The sequence below is a fragment of the Folsomia candida genome, unplaced genomic scaffold (assembly GCF_002217175.1).
Source record: "Folsomia candida strain VU population unplaced genomic scaffold, ASM221717v1 Fcan01_Sc004, whole genome shotgun sequence".
Classification (NCBI taxonomy): Eukaryota; Metazoa; Arthropoda; class Collembola; order Entomobryomorpha; family Isotomidae; genus Folsomia; species Folsomia candida.
This window is the reverse complement of record NW_019091196.1, coordinates 11009203-11029149: the sequence shown is the minus strand read 5'-3', so window position 1 is coordinate 11029149 and position 19947 is coordinate 11009203. Positions and strand designations below refer to the sequence as shown.

At 37.9% G+C, this 19947-nt stretch overlaps 2 protein-coding genes and 1 long non-coding RNA gene across 4 annotated transcripts; 2 read left to right on the top strand and 1 right to left on the bottom strand.

The window, feature by feature from the left end:
* The first annotated feature begins 6760 nt into the window (after positions 1 to 6760).
* Positions 6761 to 8696, top strand: LOC110848808 (solute carrier family 25 member 35). Its single transcript, XM_022096130.2, has 8 exons — positions 6761 to 7287; positions 7355 to 7391; positions 7453 to 7659; positions 7723 to 7899; positions 7988 to 8012; positions 8098 to 8247; positions 8308 to 8381; positions 8441 to 8696. The coding sequence occupies exons 1-8, from the start codon at positions 7157 to 7159 to the stop codon at positions 8579 to 8581; spliced, it is 942 nt and encodes a 313-aa protein (XP_021951822.1). The 5' UTR covers positions 6761 to 7156; the 3' UTR covers positions 8582 to 8696.
* Positions 8697 to 11892: 3196 nt separating this feature from the next.
* On the bottom strand, positions 11893 to 12850 carry LOC110849357. Its single transcript, XR_002547802.2, has 2 exons — positions 12525 to 12850; positions 11893 to 12436 (listed from the first exon to the last, which is right to left on the bottom strand). It is a non-coding gene; the product is annotated as an uncharacterized LOC110849357 (long non-coding RNA).
* A 99-nt stretch (positions 12851 to 12949) lies between these two features.
* LOC110848512 (filamin-A) lies at positions 12950 to 14468 on the top strand. Of its 2 annotated transcripts, none has more exons than XM_022095746.2 (6): positions 12950 to 13102; positions 13328 to 13400; positions 13489 to 13821; positions 13903 to 13965; positions 14028 to 14111; positions 14189 to 14468. In XM_022095746.2, the coding sequence occupies exons 2-6, from the start codon at positions 13340 to 13342 to the stop codon at positions 14215 to 14217; spliced, it is 570 nt and encodes a 189-aa protein (XP_021951438.1). In that variant the 5' UTR covers positions 12950 to 13102; positions 13328 to 13339; the 3' UTR covers positions 14218 to 14468. The 2 variants fall into 2 exon arrangements, with proteins under 2 accessions (XP_021951438.1, XP_021951439.1); XM_022095747.2 differs by lacking the exon at positions 12950 to 13102 and adding an exon at positions 13109 to 13239.
* Positions 14469 to 19947: the final 5479 nt, after the last annotated feature.

The window sequence follows — 19947 nt, the reverse complement described above, 5'->3', positions numbered from 1 at the left end:
TAATTTATTTTTCCAAGAATGTAAACCTCCGCCTTTCCATCGTCTCAATCACAATTCCCATCGCACAATCAGCCCTGTTCCACCACCAAGACTAGAATATTCTTTGAAATGTGTAGCGCAATGCTGGCCGCATTACATAAGAAAATCGAATCAGTACGCCGTAAAGTAATTATTGTTCGCTGCTCTCACGATCTGAAGAACTTTTACCAGGAGCCAAATTACATTTCCCTTTTCACCTCCTCCACTCCAAAATAGGTGGCAGTATGCTCCATCCCGGGATTTTTGGTGCTGCTTGCTTTCACTCATTATTTCAATGAGGATGGGAATCACTTTGGCTAAATTGTGACTGCCTCCAGCCTCCTCCATTACTGTACTGTAGAAGAAAGTGAAAATTGATTTAATAAATAAGTGACGACTCTCTCGAGCAATAATGAAATGATGGTGATCATCATCACTATCATCATCTCAGTATTTCGCCTGGCTTTCTCCTCAATATGTCGAGCTGGTCCACTTTCACTTTCATTAACTAACAACCCACAGTGGATTATAGTTATTGAGGAGGAGGAGGAGGTGGTGCTTTGCGTAATGGAAGGTTCAGGTGTCAAGACGTAATGTTGTGGCAGGAAGGGTCCTTCAGCAATGCAGTGCTTGAGGTGAAAAGGAAGAAAAATCTGGGAAATTGGGATGAATGAAAGTTTATTTTTAGAGGATTCTGATATATACAAAAAATCCCATTAAGTTTATGTAGAAGGCACGCTTTATTTGGAGTGCTCATTGCTTTACTGGTTATTAAGGCGTGTGCTCCTACAGCATAACTAACACTAACAAGTAAGTGAGACAACGCTGAGTGTGCTGCTTTTGCTTTAAATTGTAATATGAAGAGCTTAATTCGATTTCCGGCTCCTTTTTGAGAAACAAAGTGCTGAAATGGCAATATTACATTAATTAACACTTCCTACTCTTACTCTCCTCCAATTTACGCTGTGCGACGATGCCTTGTCGTGTACTTTCTCCAGAAAGATGCGAATTATATGCAGTATTAGACTCCGTATATACTTGAGTAAAGTACTTGAGAATATTGAGAAGCAGGAAAATTTTCTCAAATTTAACAGATTGCGTCTCAACATAATTTACTCAACTTCTGACACCTATCAATTTATACTCACATATTTGTCTACATATCTGGCATTTTATTACGGGTATATTTCTAAAAAAAGGTCTTCACACCCTTCTTGTAATAAGAATAATTTACGAACAGAAGAAAAATCTGCCATCCCACCAACATTTGCGGAAGAAATCAAAGTGACAAAAAGTAAACACAAATAAACACTAATTCCAAAAGCACACATTCAATAATGATTCAAGACGACGAGCATGGCTCTTCTGCTGCGGGTCTGTATATACCGTAAATATTTTGGTATTTTTACGTATCCACGTCTAAAAGTATGTATGACCACTGCACACACACACACACAATTTATTTTGCTCGATTTCATTTCTATTCTGGGATTTTGTATGGATGTCGACTTTTCCAGCTTCTGCCGCACAAATTCATAACTCTTGGGAAAATATAGAAAGAAAAATAAATTAAGCCCATGGGAAAACTCTTTTCAAAAGATGACGAACGCGAGTCCTTTCTACAGCTTCGTGATATTAAAAGAAGAAACCACACAAAATAAAGAATAATCTATTACATTTCGTTTTTGACGTAATGTGTACGTACAAACGGAGAAAGAGCTAGGTCAGATTTTCCTACAAGGAGGGAGGGAAAGTGCTGGCAGAAAATGTGGCTCAACTTACGCCCGCCACCTTCGTCTCCTTGTTTATTAGGATAGAAAGAAGGACACACTTAAATGTTTCTCTTTTATTTAACGCAAACCGCAAACTGATGCAACGCCACCACGCTTTCTCCTCAGTCTCATATCTCATCCGGTATAGGCGTTCTGTTCAAGAGAGTCATCCCTTATCCGTCGCTTTACTTGGCTCTATGTACATAATCTTGCCTTTGGGTCATACCATACCACCTCCTCCTCCTCCTGTCCTAAAAAAAGACTTGGTGGAACATGTTGAATGGCTGTGTGAAACTGGTGTGCAGTAAATTTCTGTGATATACAAACCAAAACCACACGTATTTTACAAATTATGGAATTGAGCAAGCCAAATGCTCCCAACGACTATGAGAAGGAACCAACAAGAGGACAAGAAATGCGGAAAGGGATGTCGACAGGCAGGCAGAGAGAGATAGCGGTTCTGGTCCTGGTCGTGGTGCTGGTTGGTGGTGAAAGCTCTCTTCTTGGCTGGAAGAATTTTTCTTAAAGGAAGAAAAAAAGATTTTCCACCACCACTTCTTCTCTCCTACATAGCAAAGTGGTCCAGGTTGGTGGTGGTGGTGGTGGAAGGCTTGGCAATTGTGGGCAATAGCGGATGACGATCCCATTCAAACCCTTCAGTATTCAACAATTTCCCAGTTCTTTGAAAAATAACCCGTTTTTTGACAAATGGCTTGCATCCTTGGACAGAGGCATCAGACTGGTAGGAACGGTATTGAATAGTCTGAACGTGCCGCATACACAGGGAGAAAGAAAGAGAGAAATAATATAACAAGAAAAGGGAGGAGGATAGTTTCAGACGGATCAGGAATTTCACAGTCCGACTGCATTCTTTCTTTCCCCTTCTTTACACATCACACAAAAGATATAGAAGCGTGTGGTTGGTTGGTTGGCTACTTTTGTGTGGAAAGTTGGAATTAAATCCTGTCCCTTATTGTGGTCATTCTGCGGGACAAAATTGAGTATTATCTAATGATACAGAGAAATTGATATTCAACACCCGACGAAGAAAGGAGGACGAGATATCTGCATCATATTTTATTATAATAATTTAATGAAATAGCCATTTTTTGCAGGGTTGAAGCTGCATGAAGTTATTGTGACGAAAACTTGAAATACCCATTATCCTAGATTTGCGAGAGTTCCATCTTTTCTGCATGAAAATAATATTGACACTTTTTGTCCAAAACAGGGCCACACTTTTAGCCGAAATTGGGTATAGATGGATCATTAGCATTTTCTTCATCCCTTCTTGGAAAGAAGAAAAGGAGCCTGGACGGATTACGGGTGCACTTTCTCCCAAAAAGTGTCCAGTTTGTCTACTTTATCCCCCCGAAAAACTTAACGTATTCAACAGATCAACATTCAAATAGTTTTCCTTTAATACTCAACAACGAACGATATTGATCGGGGTTGATCTGATCCTCTCACCATTCTTTCCCTTTCACCACCACTTTCACCCAGTAGTCAGTGGCTGGAGTGGAGGATGCGATTCTGTGAGCCGGCAAAATTCCTCATCCGCCCTCTGGGGTTGGAGAGGATACAAAAAGATTGCGAAACCAAGTTATCACACCCAATGGTGTGACTATGAGTATGGGATTGACTACCACACGGTAAGTTGCTTTACATCAAACGTCCATTATGTGTCGGCCACCGTCAGCTCGAATTGTCGAATCAATCAAGTCAACCCTATACTTGGGCAAGTTCGGATTTTTTGGTTGCTGCTGCTCTTTTCACAATAAAGAGCTTTTTTGAATCTTTGAATGTTGAAATGAAGGGAAAATACAGAGCGGAGAAAGTGGAAAAAGGTGGGATAAAATGCATGAATGGAAGACAGAAGAAAACAGGATTTCTGGGAATGTACCTTTTGAAAAATATCTAAAAGTTGTGCCCGAAAGGCAGTAGGGTTTGACGAATTTGTTTGATGCTTATATGTGCTTATACGCCCTGTAAAATACTTGGTGCAATCAAGCACCCTGAAGGAAAGAGGATCCACATCAAAAGACGACTGGAGAATGGAATGGTGGTCCAAATCTTGTATTTAAATCCAAAACCACAATTTGCACTTTGCCAGAAACCCTCCAGCAAGCCACGTCAGTTAGAAGAATGCGGCTTTCTTCGCAAGTAGGGAAAGGCAGAAAAACAACTGCTCAATTCAAATTCCTGTGATAAGCACTAATACAACAAACTACACAATATGCATATATTCTCTACAAACTAAACATCAGATTATTATTTGCGAGATATTCCCACTCTGTATTTCAAAACGATTCTGGACCAGAATTTCTGGTTGAAGAAACAGTTATTAGAAATTTACTTATTTAGCATCAGAAACTTTTCTTTCCGCGGAAAGTATAATTAATCAAATGACCCCACAATTGTGTAAAATTCATCAAAGTGAGAAAATTCTTGTTAGTACAGGGGAGGAGGATTGCTCAACATCTTGAATTAATTAGTCATCCAATCCCAACTTGAAAGACATGAGGAGAGGACCTCTCTTCTTCGTTACACATAACGGATCACAGGATCACAGCTGCTTCTCCTCTCCAATTCTCAAACTCTCAAAAGGGTAATTAAAGCTAAATATTGAATATTCATTTATGAAAATTTTAGAAGCTGCTGCTACCTTGCCCTCGACAGGGTTAGTTAGTTAGCCCTCCTAATAAACAATAGATAACAGATCCTCCGTGCTTACTTTAGTTTATCTTTATCCTTGCAGAAGAGAAGCAGGCAACCTAAATTTTCCTCCATGCTTTGTCAACTGTCTTTGTTTTCACAGCTTTTCACCACCACACACACAGCCACCACCACCACCAAACCAACTAATATCATCCTTGATAGTGCTGCTAGTTAACATTGGCCTAATTACCATAATGAATTAGAATGAAATTTGTCTGGTAAATACGCCAAAGATAAATTGACATTCTCTCACAGTTCTTCGGGCACTGTCAGTAAACAAACTGCCAGGACGCAGATATGACGATGTGTTTAATTACCCTACATTTTGATTATTAGCAAATATGCCAGTCGTTGACAAATATTTAAACTTGTGGACGAAATTTCCTCATAAAATTAGCCCTGTGTCAACCTAACTTAGTAAATAGGTCAACAAATGACATACAAGGTTGACGAAATCTACATATAAAAATCTTGTAAATATAGAATTTAATTTCCTGTGTACCTAAGACCTCCTCCCGTGTCTCCTCCAAAATAATTCAGTTTCATCTCTTAATTATAAATTCTCATCAAGATGTCCATCACGTTTCGAATCAAGGGGAACATTTTAAGATTCAATTTGAAACAAAAGAAGAGACGGAGAAGGGGAAAGGATGGATGGTGAGGACCCAGAATGACAGAAATGGTATGCCTAAAAGATGTACCCAGCAGCAGAATGAATGAGCTCACGGACGGAGCTCACCCACCCAAGTGTTTATTTGGAGTAGTTCGTAAAACTGGCAACTTTCTCCAGTTTCTGGAGTCGCATATTATTCTTCTCATCTCTCCTCCTCCTCCCATCTTCTTCTCCGTCGTCATAATATTTCTTCCCAGTCTCACACGTACTTTTCGCAGCCAGCTACTCAGACCATGTGAAGAGTGATATTTAGCAAATGTGACAGGGACGAGCAAGAAGAAGAAGAATCTCATCATCACCACGGAGGACGGAATAACAGACTAAACTACCACCACCACCGACTCCTTATTCGTTTTGATGAAGTCTCTGACTGCTGCTTTCTTCTTACTTTCCCCGACTGACTTTCTCTGCTGTCAGATCTTCTCCTGTATCATTCTCGGTCGTGGTGGTGGTGGTTTACTGTATTATTTTATTTCACTTCCATGTGATGATGCCTCTTATAAGGAGGAATCCAGTTTGTGCTGACGAGTCGAACGGATGGATGGATGGTGGGGGTGGTTGGTCTGGTGGTGGAGGAAAATGAGATATATTATTATTTCATTCCACATCTTTTATCGCATACAAAATCTAATCCGGCCAGGCCGTCAGCCAAAGACAACATTTGCACGTCAACTTTTTGACTTGGTTTTGGAATAGTTTTCCCAAGCTTGGAATGAATTTGACGGGGTGGAAAGAACACAGCTCTGTCAACATTTCTAAGCCTGATTAACACTCTGTTTTTCGAGATGAGAGGTTGATGAGGGGGTGTTTTGTGAATGAAAATTTTTATGATCAGGTAGTATATGACCTGCAGCATAATTTCGTTATTAGATCCGTGTCGTATTTTACATTTTGGGTAGAAATTTACGAATATTTTAGTGTGAAAGTTAGACGCCAATGCTATAAAATCTTGAATTTTTATTTTATTTTTCAGTATAAAGATGTCGATAACGAAATTGGGTAAGGGGAAAAATTCATAAATTAAACAATTAGAATTCACCGTTATATGGAAAACAATACCAAAAACTGTTTACTCCATTTCCTTTGAACTTTCTTGCTAATAGTTCCTCACTATTTACTAATCCTAAGTTGGTCAATGTCCACCACTTGAAATTGCATAAAGAATGACAACCAAATTCTCAAGGTGAATCCTGTCCAGCTACGTAGCTCCTGTGCATACTTATTTATTTACTCTCCCGTCCTGCTCCACACTTTCTGCGGTCGATAATGCAGAATCAAATTCAATTAATTATTTCGAGATACCAGTTTTCATACTTCAAGTAAAACTACGGTAAAGTATAAAACCACAGAAAGATGCCTTGCACGCATGCCGTAAGACATACATAATCACCTTGAATTAAGAATGTCCCCAAATTAATGAGCATGTAAGTAATACCCACAGCACATAGCTACATATGTATATTCCACGTCAAGTAAAGTAACACTGCGTGGCGTGATGTCGTGTGCAAATAAATAGTTGGCTCTTTCATACCATTTAATAAAAAGCACTTGACTGATCACTCTGAAGATACCTGGCTGGCTGAACTGGACACTACAAGGTTACATTCTACTGACCAGTTGATAACAGGTTTTTGAAGTTGAACTTCATTAATTCCAGTTCAGTGTCACTGCTGAGAAGAGACACGCTCGCGTCGTGCTTTGCATACACACAGATAGATATATGTATGTACATACTATGTAATACATAAAATAAATAAAACTCTTTGCCTTATCGGCTTGTCTATACTTAAATATAATTTCATATTAATTAGCTCTATACAATTTCAGTTTCAATGAAACATAAACATTTTAGAAACATAAACAATTTCTTTAACATTATAAAAATATTTTGACACAGGAACCATAATAATTTGAGTGTTATCAGTGAAACTCTTTATCAGTGTAACATTTGGTTTATTTGTATACAATCATTAAAATGGAGATGGTAATTGCTGGCGTAGCGGCTGCAACTGCGGGTGCAATATGTAATCCTTTAGAAGTGGTCAAAATTCGTATGCAATTGCAGGGTGAGTTAAAAGCCAGGGGACAGTATGCAGTTCATTATAGGTGAGTTTCTTATTTCGCTAATATTGTGAGCATTATTTAACAATACATTTTGTCGGACTCAATTTAGGAACGTTTTCCATGCATTTTACACCATTGCAACAAAGGTTAGTTATTTAAGTCGGGTTATTTATATTTAATTATTAATACATTATATTTTTTATGAAGGATGGATTTTTTGCCCTACAAAAAGGAATATTTCCCTTCATTTTGTACCAATTTTCCGCAAATTCTGTCAGACTTGGACTATTCCAATTGGCAAATCAGAATGGGCTCACAAGAAATAAAAATGGCAGTGTAAATGCTTCCAAGACATTGTTTTATGCAACCACGTCTGGTGCATTGGGAGGTGTGGCTTGCTCCCCATTTTATCTGGTTAGATCAAAACTTTAATTAGTAAAAAAAATTCACATTGATCTAAAACTTTTGCACTTCCAGGTTAAAACGCATCTTCAATCGAAGGCAAACGAAGTAAAAATTGCTGTTGGTCATCAGCACTCGCACGAAGGGACCTTTCACGCATTCTACACAATATACAAAGAATTTGGGTTTAAAGGTTTGTGGCGTGGAATGTCAAGCATGGTGCCGAGAATTGCAATGACCAGTGCAACACAAGTAATTTAAATATTATGGCTGTTACGTTCCTATAATATTTCATTCAAATCTGGTAATATTAATCTGTGTTTATTTTTCAAACTTCAAGTTGACAAGTTTCGAGGTCATTCATGGTAAATGTGATATAATTAATTTAAAAATATGTATCAGATAATTTCAGACATGGCATCATCAAGGTCATAATTTAATGCAAACTAGAATTTACCAAGGCCCAGTTTCCTGATCGAGTTTGGACTCCGTTATGCCTTGCCAGTTTTGGGACCGGGTTTTTCATGACCCTTGGCATGGCACCTTTCGACGTGATTGCGACAAGATTTTATAATCAAGGGACAGATGCTAACGGAAAAGGTGAGGCACTTTTTCATTAAAAAATATCAGTTAATTTTTAAAATTATTTATTACCATTAGGATTATTGTATCGTACGGCGGTTGACTGTGCTGTCAAGACATTTCAGAAAGAGGGAGTCCGGGGCTTCTTTAAGGTAAATTAAAATTTGTAGTTTCAAATTGTAATGCAAATTCCAATCAATTTTCATTCTAGGGATGGACAGCCTGCTACTTTAGGCTTGGGCCCTACGTAATGCTTGTGATGGTGATATGGGATCGACTCAAATTTCAACACCAGGAATATCTTAGAAATAAAATGTCCATTCCTGACGGTGTCGTCAGTGAAGCTGCATAGCGTAATTAATTATAATGTGAAAATAAATAGCGCACAATACTCTTATACATTCCAATATTAAATAGTTAAACTTACACCGAAATAAATGAAACTAGTCGAAATTCGTAAAATTTTACACTTTCACCAAAAAAATTTCATATGTATCTGAACTTGGTCATGCTTTTTGTCAGAAATTGAAAATAAATTATCTGCAAACAGCACCTGACACAAGATTTTCTCGATATGCACATATGTACATACCTACCTTGTAATGTAAAACAGGTCGTAAAGTCACCGCGACGCAGCTCGAATTAGACGTTTGACACATGAAAAATGAAATTGTCAACCCTTCCCGAGTGATGATTGACAGATGAGGCTGTAAATAGTGGAAGGCATTATTTTTTTCCTTACTGTCATTACCAAGAAACATATGAAGGCAGCGGTCTGGTGTCACTTTGCATAACGCATTTTGCATACAAAATTATCCCCTACCGCATTTAACCTAAAGAGTCACTTTGCATACAAGGTCATTTTGCATACTGCTGCTTTGCATACCACTCGTTCATTTCCTCTTATTTTCACTCTAATGATTACAAACTCTACTCTCCACCCGAAAGTTTTAAAATATTTAACAATTAAGTGATTAAATAAAATGTCGGGATTCTCGAGTAGAAATCACTTGTGTCGAATTTTGCAGTAATCTACTAAAACTCTGTGCATATTGTATTCTGCATATTTTTTTTTACATAATCCTGCAGAAAGTTTGGGTCGCTGTAATTTTGCAGAACCGTATGTGCATAATTCTGAATAGGTTTCATCAGCAATTGCCCTGCATAAAGCTTTTCTGCAGAAAATTGGCCCAATTGAACAAAGCCGTTCAAATTTTTAATCTTCAAATTATGAAACGATCTGATTGCTTTTGACGGACATCTCTTTGAAAAAAATCGTGTTAATTAGAGTACAGCACAAGGTGGTTTACGCGAATTTAAAAATCGAATGTGTGTTCGGAATTTCGGTTGAATATCGTTGAATATTGTTGAAACATATATACTAGTCAATACATACATATGTTGCAATATTTGCGAACAATTTCGTATTGTTTACATGATTTTAGTTATCACTAATCAGAAATTAGTTATTTTTTAAAATTTATGAGAAAGTTTATTATGGAAAGTGGTTGTTTATACCATGTGACTTTTATGGAATAAAAATTCTGCAATATGACCGTTATGGAAAAGGGATTATGCAAAGTGACCGGAGACGGAAGGCAGCATTGTCATACTTGACAACGTGTAATAACACAGATTGTAAATGTTTAAGAGAGGACTCAGCTTTCATTTTACAATGCTTATCATCGTTATTATATCCTTAATTGAATAGAGGAGAAATCTACGTACACCGAGATCGTAATTTATTATCATGTTCGAAACCATATATCCAGCCTGCCAAGCAAGATGGTGTCATGTTCTCATTTGTGAAGGAGTAAAGAAAATATGAAAAAATTATCAGTAAAAGTGGAAGCTTCCGTCACTAAACGCTATAAACTTTACCTCTACGAGTCTTCCTCCTCCTCCAAGAACAGATCTGAATTCCTACGAGATCAGATTTTATGCTCAATGTTCGGATAAAAATTCAGACTTGGCCAAACCCCAAAAGTTGTTTGATTCCTTTATGATAAAGCAAAACTTTGGTTAAGAGAGTGGAAAACTCTGTCGAACCGTTTGGTTCCCATTCCTTTGCGATTTTGCGGCTATTTTGCAACATTTTGGACATTTCGAATCAAAATATTCCATCTCTTTGCACTAAATCATACCGTATGAAATGAAATATTACAGGAAAGGGTTGGCCACGGGTAAAAGCGAAACGGGCGAGAAATGCTAAATTCTAAGATCTGATTCAATTTCTACGTTTTTTTTGTGTCGTGTAAATATCGGGTTTTTGCCTGGTTAAATAAAACCGAGTTGCTCTGCTGGATTTCAGAATTGTCTTCGAACCATGTATTTAGCGAGTATTCATTCAGCACCTGTTTCGAAACAAGCCCAGCGTCAAACCCATCTTCGCAAATTGTGCATGAACCCCAATGTCCCATTTGTCATTTATTTATGTGATTTGCACATGAAGTTTATAAATGTGGATGATGTCTGTTTCTGCGGATTGCGGGTTAACATAAGTTGTCCATGTAAAAATCCTTCGCAACTCATTTTAGACCGGAAACTTATCCTTTTGACAGAACTTTTTAGGTAGGAGGCTGATTGTTGAATGACAATTTATGTGCATTCTCAATGCAAATATTGCATAATAGTAAAACCAGTTACATCCACACCGTTGGGAAATTTGAGACAGTAGCCTTTAGCCGAGTCGAGCATCCCGAGTGATGAATCCTCTGTTAGGAATGGTGAGTGTGCTAAAAAGTGTGTGCTCACTTCTGAAAGTACCGTTATCTTCCACTCTGTACCCATCGCCTCACTTGTAGAGCCCCACATTCAACTCTTATTAGGATCACAAAATTGAGAAAAATTGCCTCAAAACCGTATAATCCAGCAATTTTTAATCAACCGGACTTTATCAATCGTCGCTGGGTTATCTATCTCCTCCATAAATCTTTTTTAGTCGATTACATACATCCACAATTTCTTAAAATATCTTTGAAATAACAAATCCATCCTTAAGACGAAAACAAGTTCAACATGTTTACGTAAAGAAAAACTTTGTAAAATAATAGAATAGGTTTGGCAACTTCACCGGCAAGTAAGTTTTTCTTTACAACATGTGTGAATTTTAGCACAGAACACCCGTTTATTCATCCAGTCAGAGGTTACATGTGTACCAGAGAGGGTTATGTATTTCTCATTTGCATGCAATTTTATCTCGAAGTAAAAGCAAACAAAGTTGTGTACGTACTATTCTTCTTGGTTCTGGGGATGCTATCACGGTTGTCAGTTGGTTGAACAATTGGCACATGGTGAATCATTTGTAATTCGGGTTGGCATTATCCTCTGGAAAGCGTTCAATGATTAAGAGTTATGTCATTTTTGTACACATAATGGGCAGATGTGCTTATTTTCAGCGTGTTGTACAAAATTATGATACATAGTAAAATATTTTATTGATTTAAGTACTATGTACATCGTATCTGAAACTTGGTCCTGCAAAAAAAAAGAACGAACTCGCAGCGTTCGTCCACCTCCACCCACGTGGTTGTACGGATATCTGTAGAATAGTTGTCAGGTAATCAACACCGTGATGATATGCATGGGAGGAGGAGGGGGATTTTCCGTTCCGGGTTCTTCGGATCGTACATTCGTATGTAAGATGATGTCTAATTTGTCGTGTTTGATTTCACTACTCGCAGATTGCAAGTAAGTACAGCTTTTATTTTACTTTACACAGTGTTCGTGATTTTACTTGTACAAGATTTCACTATTATACTACTTACTTATATTCTCCTACTAATACGTCAGCAAACTGAATTAGACTTCTTCTTGATGGAAGGAATGGAAAGAGCGACAACGAAATAAATCCGTCATTAAGTTAGATAACGCGACAGAATGCAACAATTTGGAGCGACATGCATAATAAATGGTTAACATAAGATGGCAATATAAACTGAGGAAGAAGGCTTGCAATAAATTTTAGTGAAGAGAACATTATCAAAACCGTTAATTTTTTATGGAAGGAATAAAATTTGGACGAAATTGTGCCATCATGGTTTTAAAAAACGGACTCGTGGCGTTCAAATCGCACCTTTTTCCTACATATTTCCAATCATTTATTTGGTATCTCATCATTTGAGAAATCCTCCTCCTTATTATCGACGAAGACTTTGGAAGCAATTTTTGTTGGTGGTTGTTGCGAATGTTTTCCGAGGAGTGGAGTCTATTTTTAAAATATTTATTAAAGAGGAGCAGATTCCATCCTTTATAGCCTATACTTCACATTGGCCGTGCAATCTTCACTCACTTACCTCCATCCAACTCCTCCACAAGAACAACATTTCTTGGACGACGAAGACGACGGTAGTGTGCAATATGTAGTGGTAGTTGTTAACTTAACCACTCCAAAAGTTCCTGCTTTCTGCTTCATTTTTCGTACAAACAACTATATCAGTTCAGATCGAGAGAGGAGTAGTTCGAGGAAGCAGTTCGATTGCGATTAGTTCCATGCTCAAAAGTACTTGCGACTAAATAACTCGTGTACTGCTCGTGCACTCTCGAACAAAAATTTCTTCATCATCTGCTTGATCTCTGGCCAAAAATGTTCGCAGAGGAAAACTTATTTATAAAATGGATATACGGCTTAGCGTTGGTTGGTAGTTGGATGTATTTAAATGAGGCATATATGTATTGGCTTCCTGATTTTAAAGTTAGAGGTGACGTGCGGTTGTTATACGACACCATGCAAGAATTTCTTTTCCTTCCACTTTATGCATGCACTTTTCCACTAGAGACTATTTCATACTACGGCTTTCTTGTCAGTCTGTTCCGGTTTTTATTCCAATACGGTTGACGGTTGTGGTGCAATTTTGCTTAAGTGATCTGCAAGGTTGGTATTCCATTTTGATGGTGCATTTTACTAGAGATTAAAAGTAGTGGTAATTAAGTGACGCGATAAACATTCAGGAACAATTAGACATACTTGGTTTAGTTTTATAACTAACCCAAAGTCTCGCTTACATAAAGGCATGAATAGTTTTTGTACCCGTTTGCAAAATTAATTTTTTAGTGATTCTGAGAATTTTTGTTCTTGATTATTTTTGAAAATATATAGATCTGAATCAGTATGGGAGACGACGCTAAGTTTATCAAGTGCCAGGGTGCCAACTTGACCAATGGTTTCGCAGGTCAGCATACATACCTCATATTTCAGAAATTACGTAATGAGTGAATTATATAATTCTGAAAATATTTTTTAACCATAAATTTGCTCAGAGGGACCCAACAAGTTCACCATCCTGACCTCCGATAAGCATGACGTTACTCAATTACAAATCGGTTTCGAAGGGCCTGCCCAACCGGAAGTGAAACTGGTGACGAAGAAGGATAAATCCGTCGACGTAACGTATATCACTGCCGTAGGAGGAGATTACAAAATCCACGTCAAGTACAAGGATGCCTACGTTCACAGCTCCCCCTTCAAGGTGAAAATTGTGGGTGACGTGAAAGCTTCAGTGGATAAAGTCAAGACTTCCGGGGCTATTAAAGAAGCCAAGAACAATGCCGACAACACCATCACGGTTGACGGGCGAGAAGTCGGTATCTCTGGTAAGAGATAGATTACTGCCAAATTATCAAGTCTCACATAACTTTAGGGGGTACAAATTGACATAAAAATTTCAAAATTAGGTGGACTCAGCGCTCACATGGAGGGCCCATCAAAGCCAGACCTGCAATTCAAAAATAACGATGGTATTGACATTGTTTTCTGTTCTTTTTCAGAGCTCTGTTTCACTATTGTTCTATTCAAATAGATGGCACCGTTACTGTTGCCTACAAACCAACGGCCGCCGGGACATACAAGCTCCATTTGAAATTTACTCATTACCATCTTCCAGGTAAGTGAAGGGGAAAAGTTTGGTAAAATTATTCGCCATTAATTGGACGACCAGTTTCATAACATGTTTTTCTACAGGGAGCCCATTCACCATTGCCTGCAAGTAAATGGGAAAACTTTTTCTCAAATTATGAATGCTTTAAAGTCTTGTGAAAATACAGAATATTGTCAAAACTTTTTTGAGCAACATCTTACACAACGCGTGGATATTATTAATGTTGAAACCAATGTTTCCCATAAAGTAATCATACATATTTAACTGCCACAGTATTTAAATAAGTACTTGTATAATTCTTAATTAGGTAAGTAATTGTATTATAGTTTGGCAATCATTCAATAATACTCAATCCAAATCCAATATTGTTCATTATTATTCTTATCAAACTTTGATTTGTTTGTGCCCACCCTGGATGGAAAATCATGGACAAAATTATTCCTCCATATTGTTTCCCGATTCGAATTCGCCCAAATTTCTGCGAGTTAAGTTAATAAATTTCAACTTTCAGAATTTTGAGCTCTGCAGACTTTTATCATCCACATGTACATACGTTCACAATATCGCTTTTAGTTCAAGCCTCATACAGAACAAACACAAACATACGCTGAATCAACAAACATTCCAAACAATTATCCTCCCCGGTTTTTCCGCTACATACATATTGAAACATTTCGTATTTGAAATTTGAAGCCTTGCCTACGTACGTTGGAATTCTTCTCAAGTGCTTGAATCCTAAGAATAATATATAAACGTAAACTAAGGGAAGCGTAGTTCAAGATCAGTAGCCCATAAAAAGAAAACATTCAATTGTCTCACGTCCCATTGCTAAATCGAAATCCAATTCAAGGCACTTCAAAGACTTGAAAAATATACAGAACCAACCGTCCATCCAATTCCGTGAACCTTGATCTTCTTCCATGCTCCCAAATATCTCTGTATCTATTTCTTCTTCTCCATGAATTGCTCACGGGGATCTGAATGAGATCACGTTCATTTTTTGCTGAATGGGAGGAAACCTGTACATATGAAATGATAGAAAGCCGCATTCGGGGAGATTGAGATAACATGAGTTCTTTCTCTAATCCTAAGTTTAGCATGAAATTGTTATGAAGTTTGAAGTTTGCAAAGGTTATATATTTGTAGAAATACATAACTTTGATAAGCTTAAAATTATTTTTAACCATCCACATAAAAATTTATGTAATGTAATACAGCGATTCGAGGAGATCCGATTAACAACTTTCTCCCCTGTAGCAAGAATCTCTTTTAAATTGTAATGTAATCCTGGTACGATTTTCACCCACTTTTACTTGCTTGTGCTAGACCTAATTTTTTTCTTTGATCTCTCTCTCCAACAATCGGGCTGACCTTGTCAGTTGTGTGCCATGTTCAAAAACCTGTTAAACTTCAACTCGGCAAAAAAGTGGCACATGGTTAGAGTCAAAGTCGAAGTTTGACACGAGGATATTATTTTCGCAATCACCACGATTTCATATCTGTAATTCTCCAAGTTTGCAAATACTGCGTATTTCAGGACTGCAATATTTTTTCGCTCAGGACACAACTGACATAATCTCCTTTCCTCACTTGCTCTCTAACTTGACCTACAAATTTTCAAATGGAAATTTGATCTACTGGATGGAACTGTACTGCTTATTTCATAGTGAAATTTTCACTTGAGGTGTGAAGAGCAGCAGACCACCCTGTATGACATGCTGCTATCATAAAAAATATATTTTTTCCAGCAATGAGCTCACCACCCTTTTTTCCAGGGAACTTTTGTATTTCTGTGCGAAAAAAGAATACGAGAGACACCAACATGCAAAATAAATAGTGCACCGAAGACTTTTTTGAGTAGCAGATAGGAGTCGTCCCAGCATTTTGGTTTTGTAGGGGAGCAGATCCCCCAGATATAAAAACGGAAGGGTTATTTCCTCCTCTCACTTTTGCAATTCCATTACATCCACTACATTACATCATATTAAAGTATTACAGGAAATCCATCCAGTCCTTTCATCCGTTTTGTCCTCTCCAACCAACTTTCACCAACTCAAATACAATTTTTCCACCTGGCTTCACATTTCAACGATTCAACACTTTCTCCCCATATCCCGTCCGTCCGTCCGTTGTACGTGCCACGGTCAATATCGTCATTAACACACGTATGTCCGACACAGTCGCTGTCCGTGACCGGGTGCTGAGTTATGACGACCAATCACTCCGTTCTGACATATTATTTCAATCTCTCTCCCTGTCCAGCGCTTTGTCTCGTTGTAAATTTTATTTTTGTGTCAGGCCAGGGTCACGGCAAGGACACGATTATGTAACTGGCGTATTTTTTTTACAAAATATTTGTGCATTCTGTTGACCCACGGAATACATTTTTCAACACAAAACTTAGATTAACTACATTGTTGCAATTTGACTTTTTTTCGCAAAAAAACATTCTTTGCGAAAATACAATGCTATTCTTCCATGGTCCATCCTCCTTTACAAAATTCAATAACCAAATAAAAACTGAATCTTGTGAAACTGTATGAATGGCTGGTCTCTGTTCGTTCGCTCTCCATCTGGGTTGAGAGGCTTTCACTCGGGTGGAGACTAGGAGACGGTTTTGTGATGGGGTCGATCAATCAAGCCATTGTTGCTGATGTGTGAATGTGTGTGTGTGCATGTGCCTATAGCGGCGTATCTGGTGCACACCCTCCACCCAGATAAAGAGAGAAAGCAGAAAGAGAAAAGTGGACAAGGACGTGTGAAGTGAACTCAACTCGTGCTTTCACTCTCATCCGAGAAGGAAATTCCACCTTATTTATCGCAACTTCACCTTTTCACGGGTCCAACACGGCATCCAAAGCATGTAATGTTCGAGGTTTATGTACGAGTCTTTGGAATAATTATTATGCATATTCAGCAGTTTGTTGTATCATAAACCTTTGTGTCATATATTATTTGTCAGTCTGCCATTCTTGCTCCCGATTTTCCAACCCAAATCTAATGACTCGTATTCAAATGTAAAATAACTATGTGTTTTATAGAAACAAAAAACCAGTCTGTAAAAAAAATGTTAATAATACCTACGCGTGTTACGCAATATTTGAAAATTCGCCAACTCTCGCCCCATAAACGTGGCCATCTTGGTAGGTAGCTTGCTCCATATAATAAAATTTATTCCCTCGACGAAATCAGATCAATAAGTCACTTCGAATAAGAAACCAACCACGGACCAGTGAGGGTCAGAAATTGCGAAATTCACCATTAATTCAACCCAAACAGAAAGTTTGAAAATAATAAATGATGAAGCTCTCGTTCCAAAGACAAAACTATTCAAAACTTCTCTCTCTCTCCACGCTCATGGTCGTTTGGTCATGTCCGGTCGGTTTGGTTTTGTTGGTGGAGGAGCAACTGCCACAAATAAAATGACTTTCTATATTTTATACATACATATTCTTCACAAATGTATAATCGCGTGGCCTGGCCCCACAAACAGCCGGCCTTTTCTTCCATAAGTACGAGGAGGAGGACGACGACGACCGCAAAAGTCGGTCTGGTGGAGTAATAGCTCATCCTTCACCTCGTTCCGACTGTCCCAAGAGTTTTAGACTCTGACCCTTCATCCATTGCAGATTTATTCAGAAAGATGAAGGCACTCGAAATCCACGGATTTACTTTCTCTCTCTCAAGACGTCGGAGGCAGAAGAAAACCAAAAACCAAACCAAGAAGTAAACTACTACTTCTTCGTCTGACTGTGACTGTATCATTTGGTGAATAGAGAACAGAATTTATTTACGACTGTGGTTTAAGCACGACTGGAATGGAATCTGAATCTGAGAACCAGTCAGAGAGGTAACATTTTGTAGAAAAACATGTCTCGGGGTATTATTTGTCTATTTCGGGTTGGATTTTCTCTTCATCTTATTTACATGATAAACAAAATTTTACAAATCCATTGTAAACTGAGTTTATGAAAATGCGGAAGGGAAAAGATGCTGACTTTGTTAGAGTTTTACGAGGAGTGGGATGTGAAGTTCAGTTATTTACACGCGGTGACATTTTATGTATGTGAGACGAGGAGATTGATGATGTGAAAAACATTTTAGAAATATATATCAAAGTTTTGAATTAAATGTCAAGATCAAGTAAATTAAAATACACTTAACGTCTAATAGTTGAATAAATATAAAATCCAGAGAAAAAAATGACAGTTTTCAGCTCGTAAAATACGAAGAAATTGAAGAAAACATCTTGAAATAATGTGTCTCGATTTGCCCAGTTTTATGCATACTTTGGGCTGAAATTTCAGCCACATCACAAAACCAGCATCCAAAAGGAGAATAAAATAAGAACAGAGATTATTTTAGAACAGTGAAAGTGAATCAGAGTCTGTGACAAACTCATTAACATAGCATTTCGCAGATCTCTGTTTGTTTTACTTCCCCAACTTTCACCAACACCACCACTTTCCCATAATACAAATTGGCTCAGACCATCATCACTCTCAAGGGTACATTTCAACCCTTATTTTCTCCAGAATTATGTTCCACACGACAAAGTGCTTTCTTTCCCCAAAACCTATTTCTAACTCTCCCCAAACTTAGATTTCTAAAGATGGCACGCTATGCAAATTTTTGGTAAAATCAGGGTTAACAACAACCCACCCACAAGATAACTCAATCGTTTAACACTTCTTCTTCTCCTCCAAGTCTCTAGAGTGACTTTCACTCATCTTTATCACTCATGAAAATTGTAATGTGGCCGCGATGACGATGTTGTCCTTGTGCCAAGTAGAAGAACACAACATAACAGCCCTCTCCCAATCTCCTATTGTTCTTGGGTTGTTGTTTCCCCTGGAAAAGTTGAGACGAGGATAATAACACCACCAAGTAAGGACGGGATGGAAAGCGTAATAATTATCATCGGGTGGGTGAAGTTAGACCTTAAATTACTGCCTTATTCACACAATATTTGTTCTCGCTCGACTTTCATCTCTCTCCGGTATGCATGGATGGATGGCGAGAGGAGAGAAATTGCTTTATTTAGTTGGGAGTTAACTTGATTATTATTATTTTGAGTGAGAAAGATGTGAGGATGAGATGAGTGGATAATTATTTTAAGAAGTTTGTCTCACTCTTCTTCTCCACAATCCACAAACTCTAGTTTAACATTCAACATCTCCTCCGCCATCCTTTCATCATATTTACACAAGTAATTTTGAATGCGGTGTTTGTCTTGGCTTGGCCCTGGCAGTGGTTTCACTGTGGGAATATGTAAGAGGAATTTTGCATGAATACATATGTACATAAGGCAACAATCCCACTCATCCTCAGTCAGACTGCTACTCATCGGCACGACTTGCGGTAAATGACTTAAAGGCTTGCATTTTTGGAATGCAGTTACAGACAGCGGTTTGAATTTCAATATTATCAAAACCGGAAAGAAGTGTTTGTATGTATGTATGACTTACAATGGAGGTCTCTCAATGTATGCTCACAAATTTGGGCAAAACTAGTGTCAATCGATGACAAGCTAAATTAGTATGAAATTTGCAAATGACACGATCTGCCAATAACAGAGATATTTGCATCCGAAGAGGAGAAAACGCGAAGTAAATTTATAAATTGTAAACTTTGTCAACTTTGGGACGCGTTTTATCCTGTTTTTATGCAAATATCTCCGCTAAACCTGAGCATTGGGAGATAGTGCCATTTGCAAATTTTAAACTAATTTAGTTTGTGATCGATTCACACTAGTTTTGTCCAAATCTGTGAACATACGTTGGGAGACCTCCATTGTTACTTGGTTTTCACTTACTGCTACTTTCTCCTCGTTGCAATTTAT

Excerpts from the sequence above, each read along its gene's own strand:
- LOC110848512 (XM_022095746.2), top strand. The coding sequence starts at position 13,340 with ATGGGAGACGACGCTAAGTTTATCAAGTGCCAGGGTGCCAACTTGACC. Across the intron at positions 13,822-13,902 it reads GCGAGAAGTCGGTATCTCTG|GTGGACTCAGCGCTCACATG; the intron begins GTAAGAGATAGA and ends TTTCAAAATTAG. Across the intron at positions 13,966-14,027 it reads GCAATTCAAAAATAACGATG|ATGGCACCGTTACTGTTGCC; the intron begins GTATTGACATTG and ends CTATTCAAATAG.
- LOC110848808 (XM_022096130.2), top strand. The coding sequence starts at position 7,157 with ATGGAGATGGTAATTGCTGGCGTAGCGGCTGCAACTGCGGGTGCAATA. Across the intron at positions 7,392-7,452 it reads TTTACACCATTGCAACAAAG|GATGGATTTTTTGCCCTACA; the intron begins GTTAGTTATTTA and ends TTTTTTATGAAG. Across the intron at positions 7,900-7,987 it reads CAATGACCAGTGCAACACAA|TTGACAAGTTTCGAGGTCAT; the intron begins GTAATTTAAATA and ends TCAAACTTCAAG.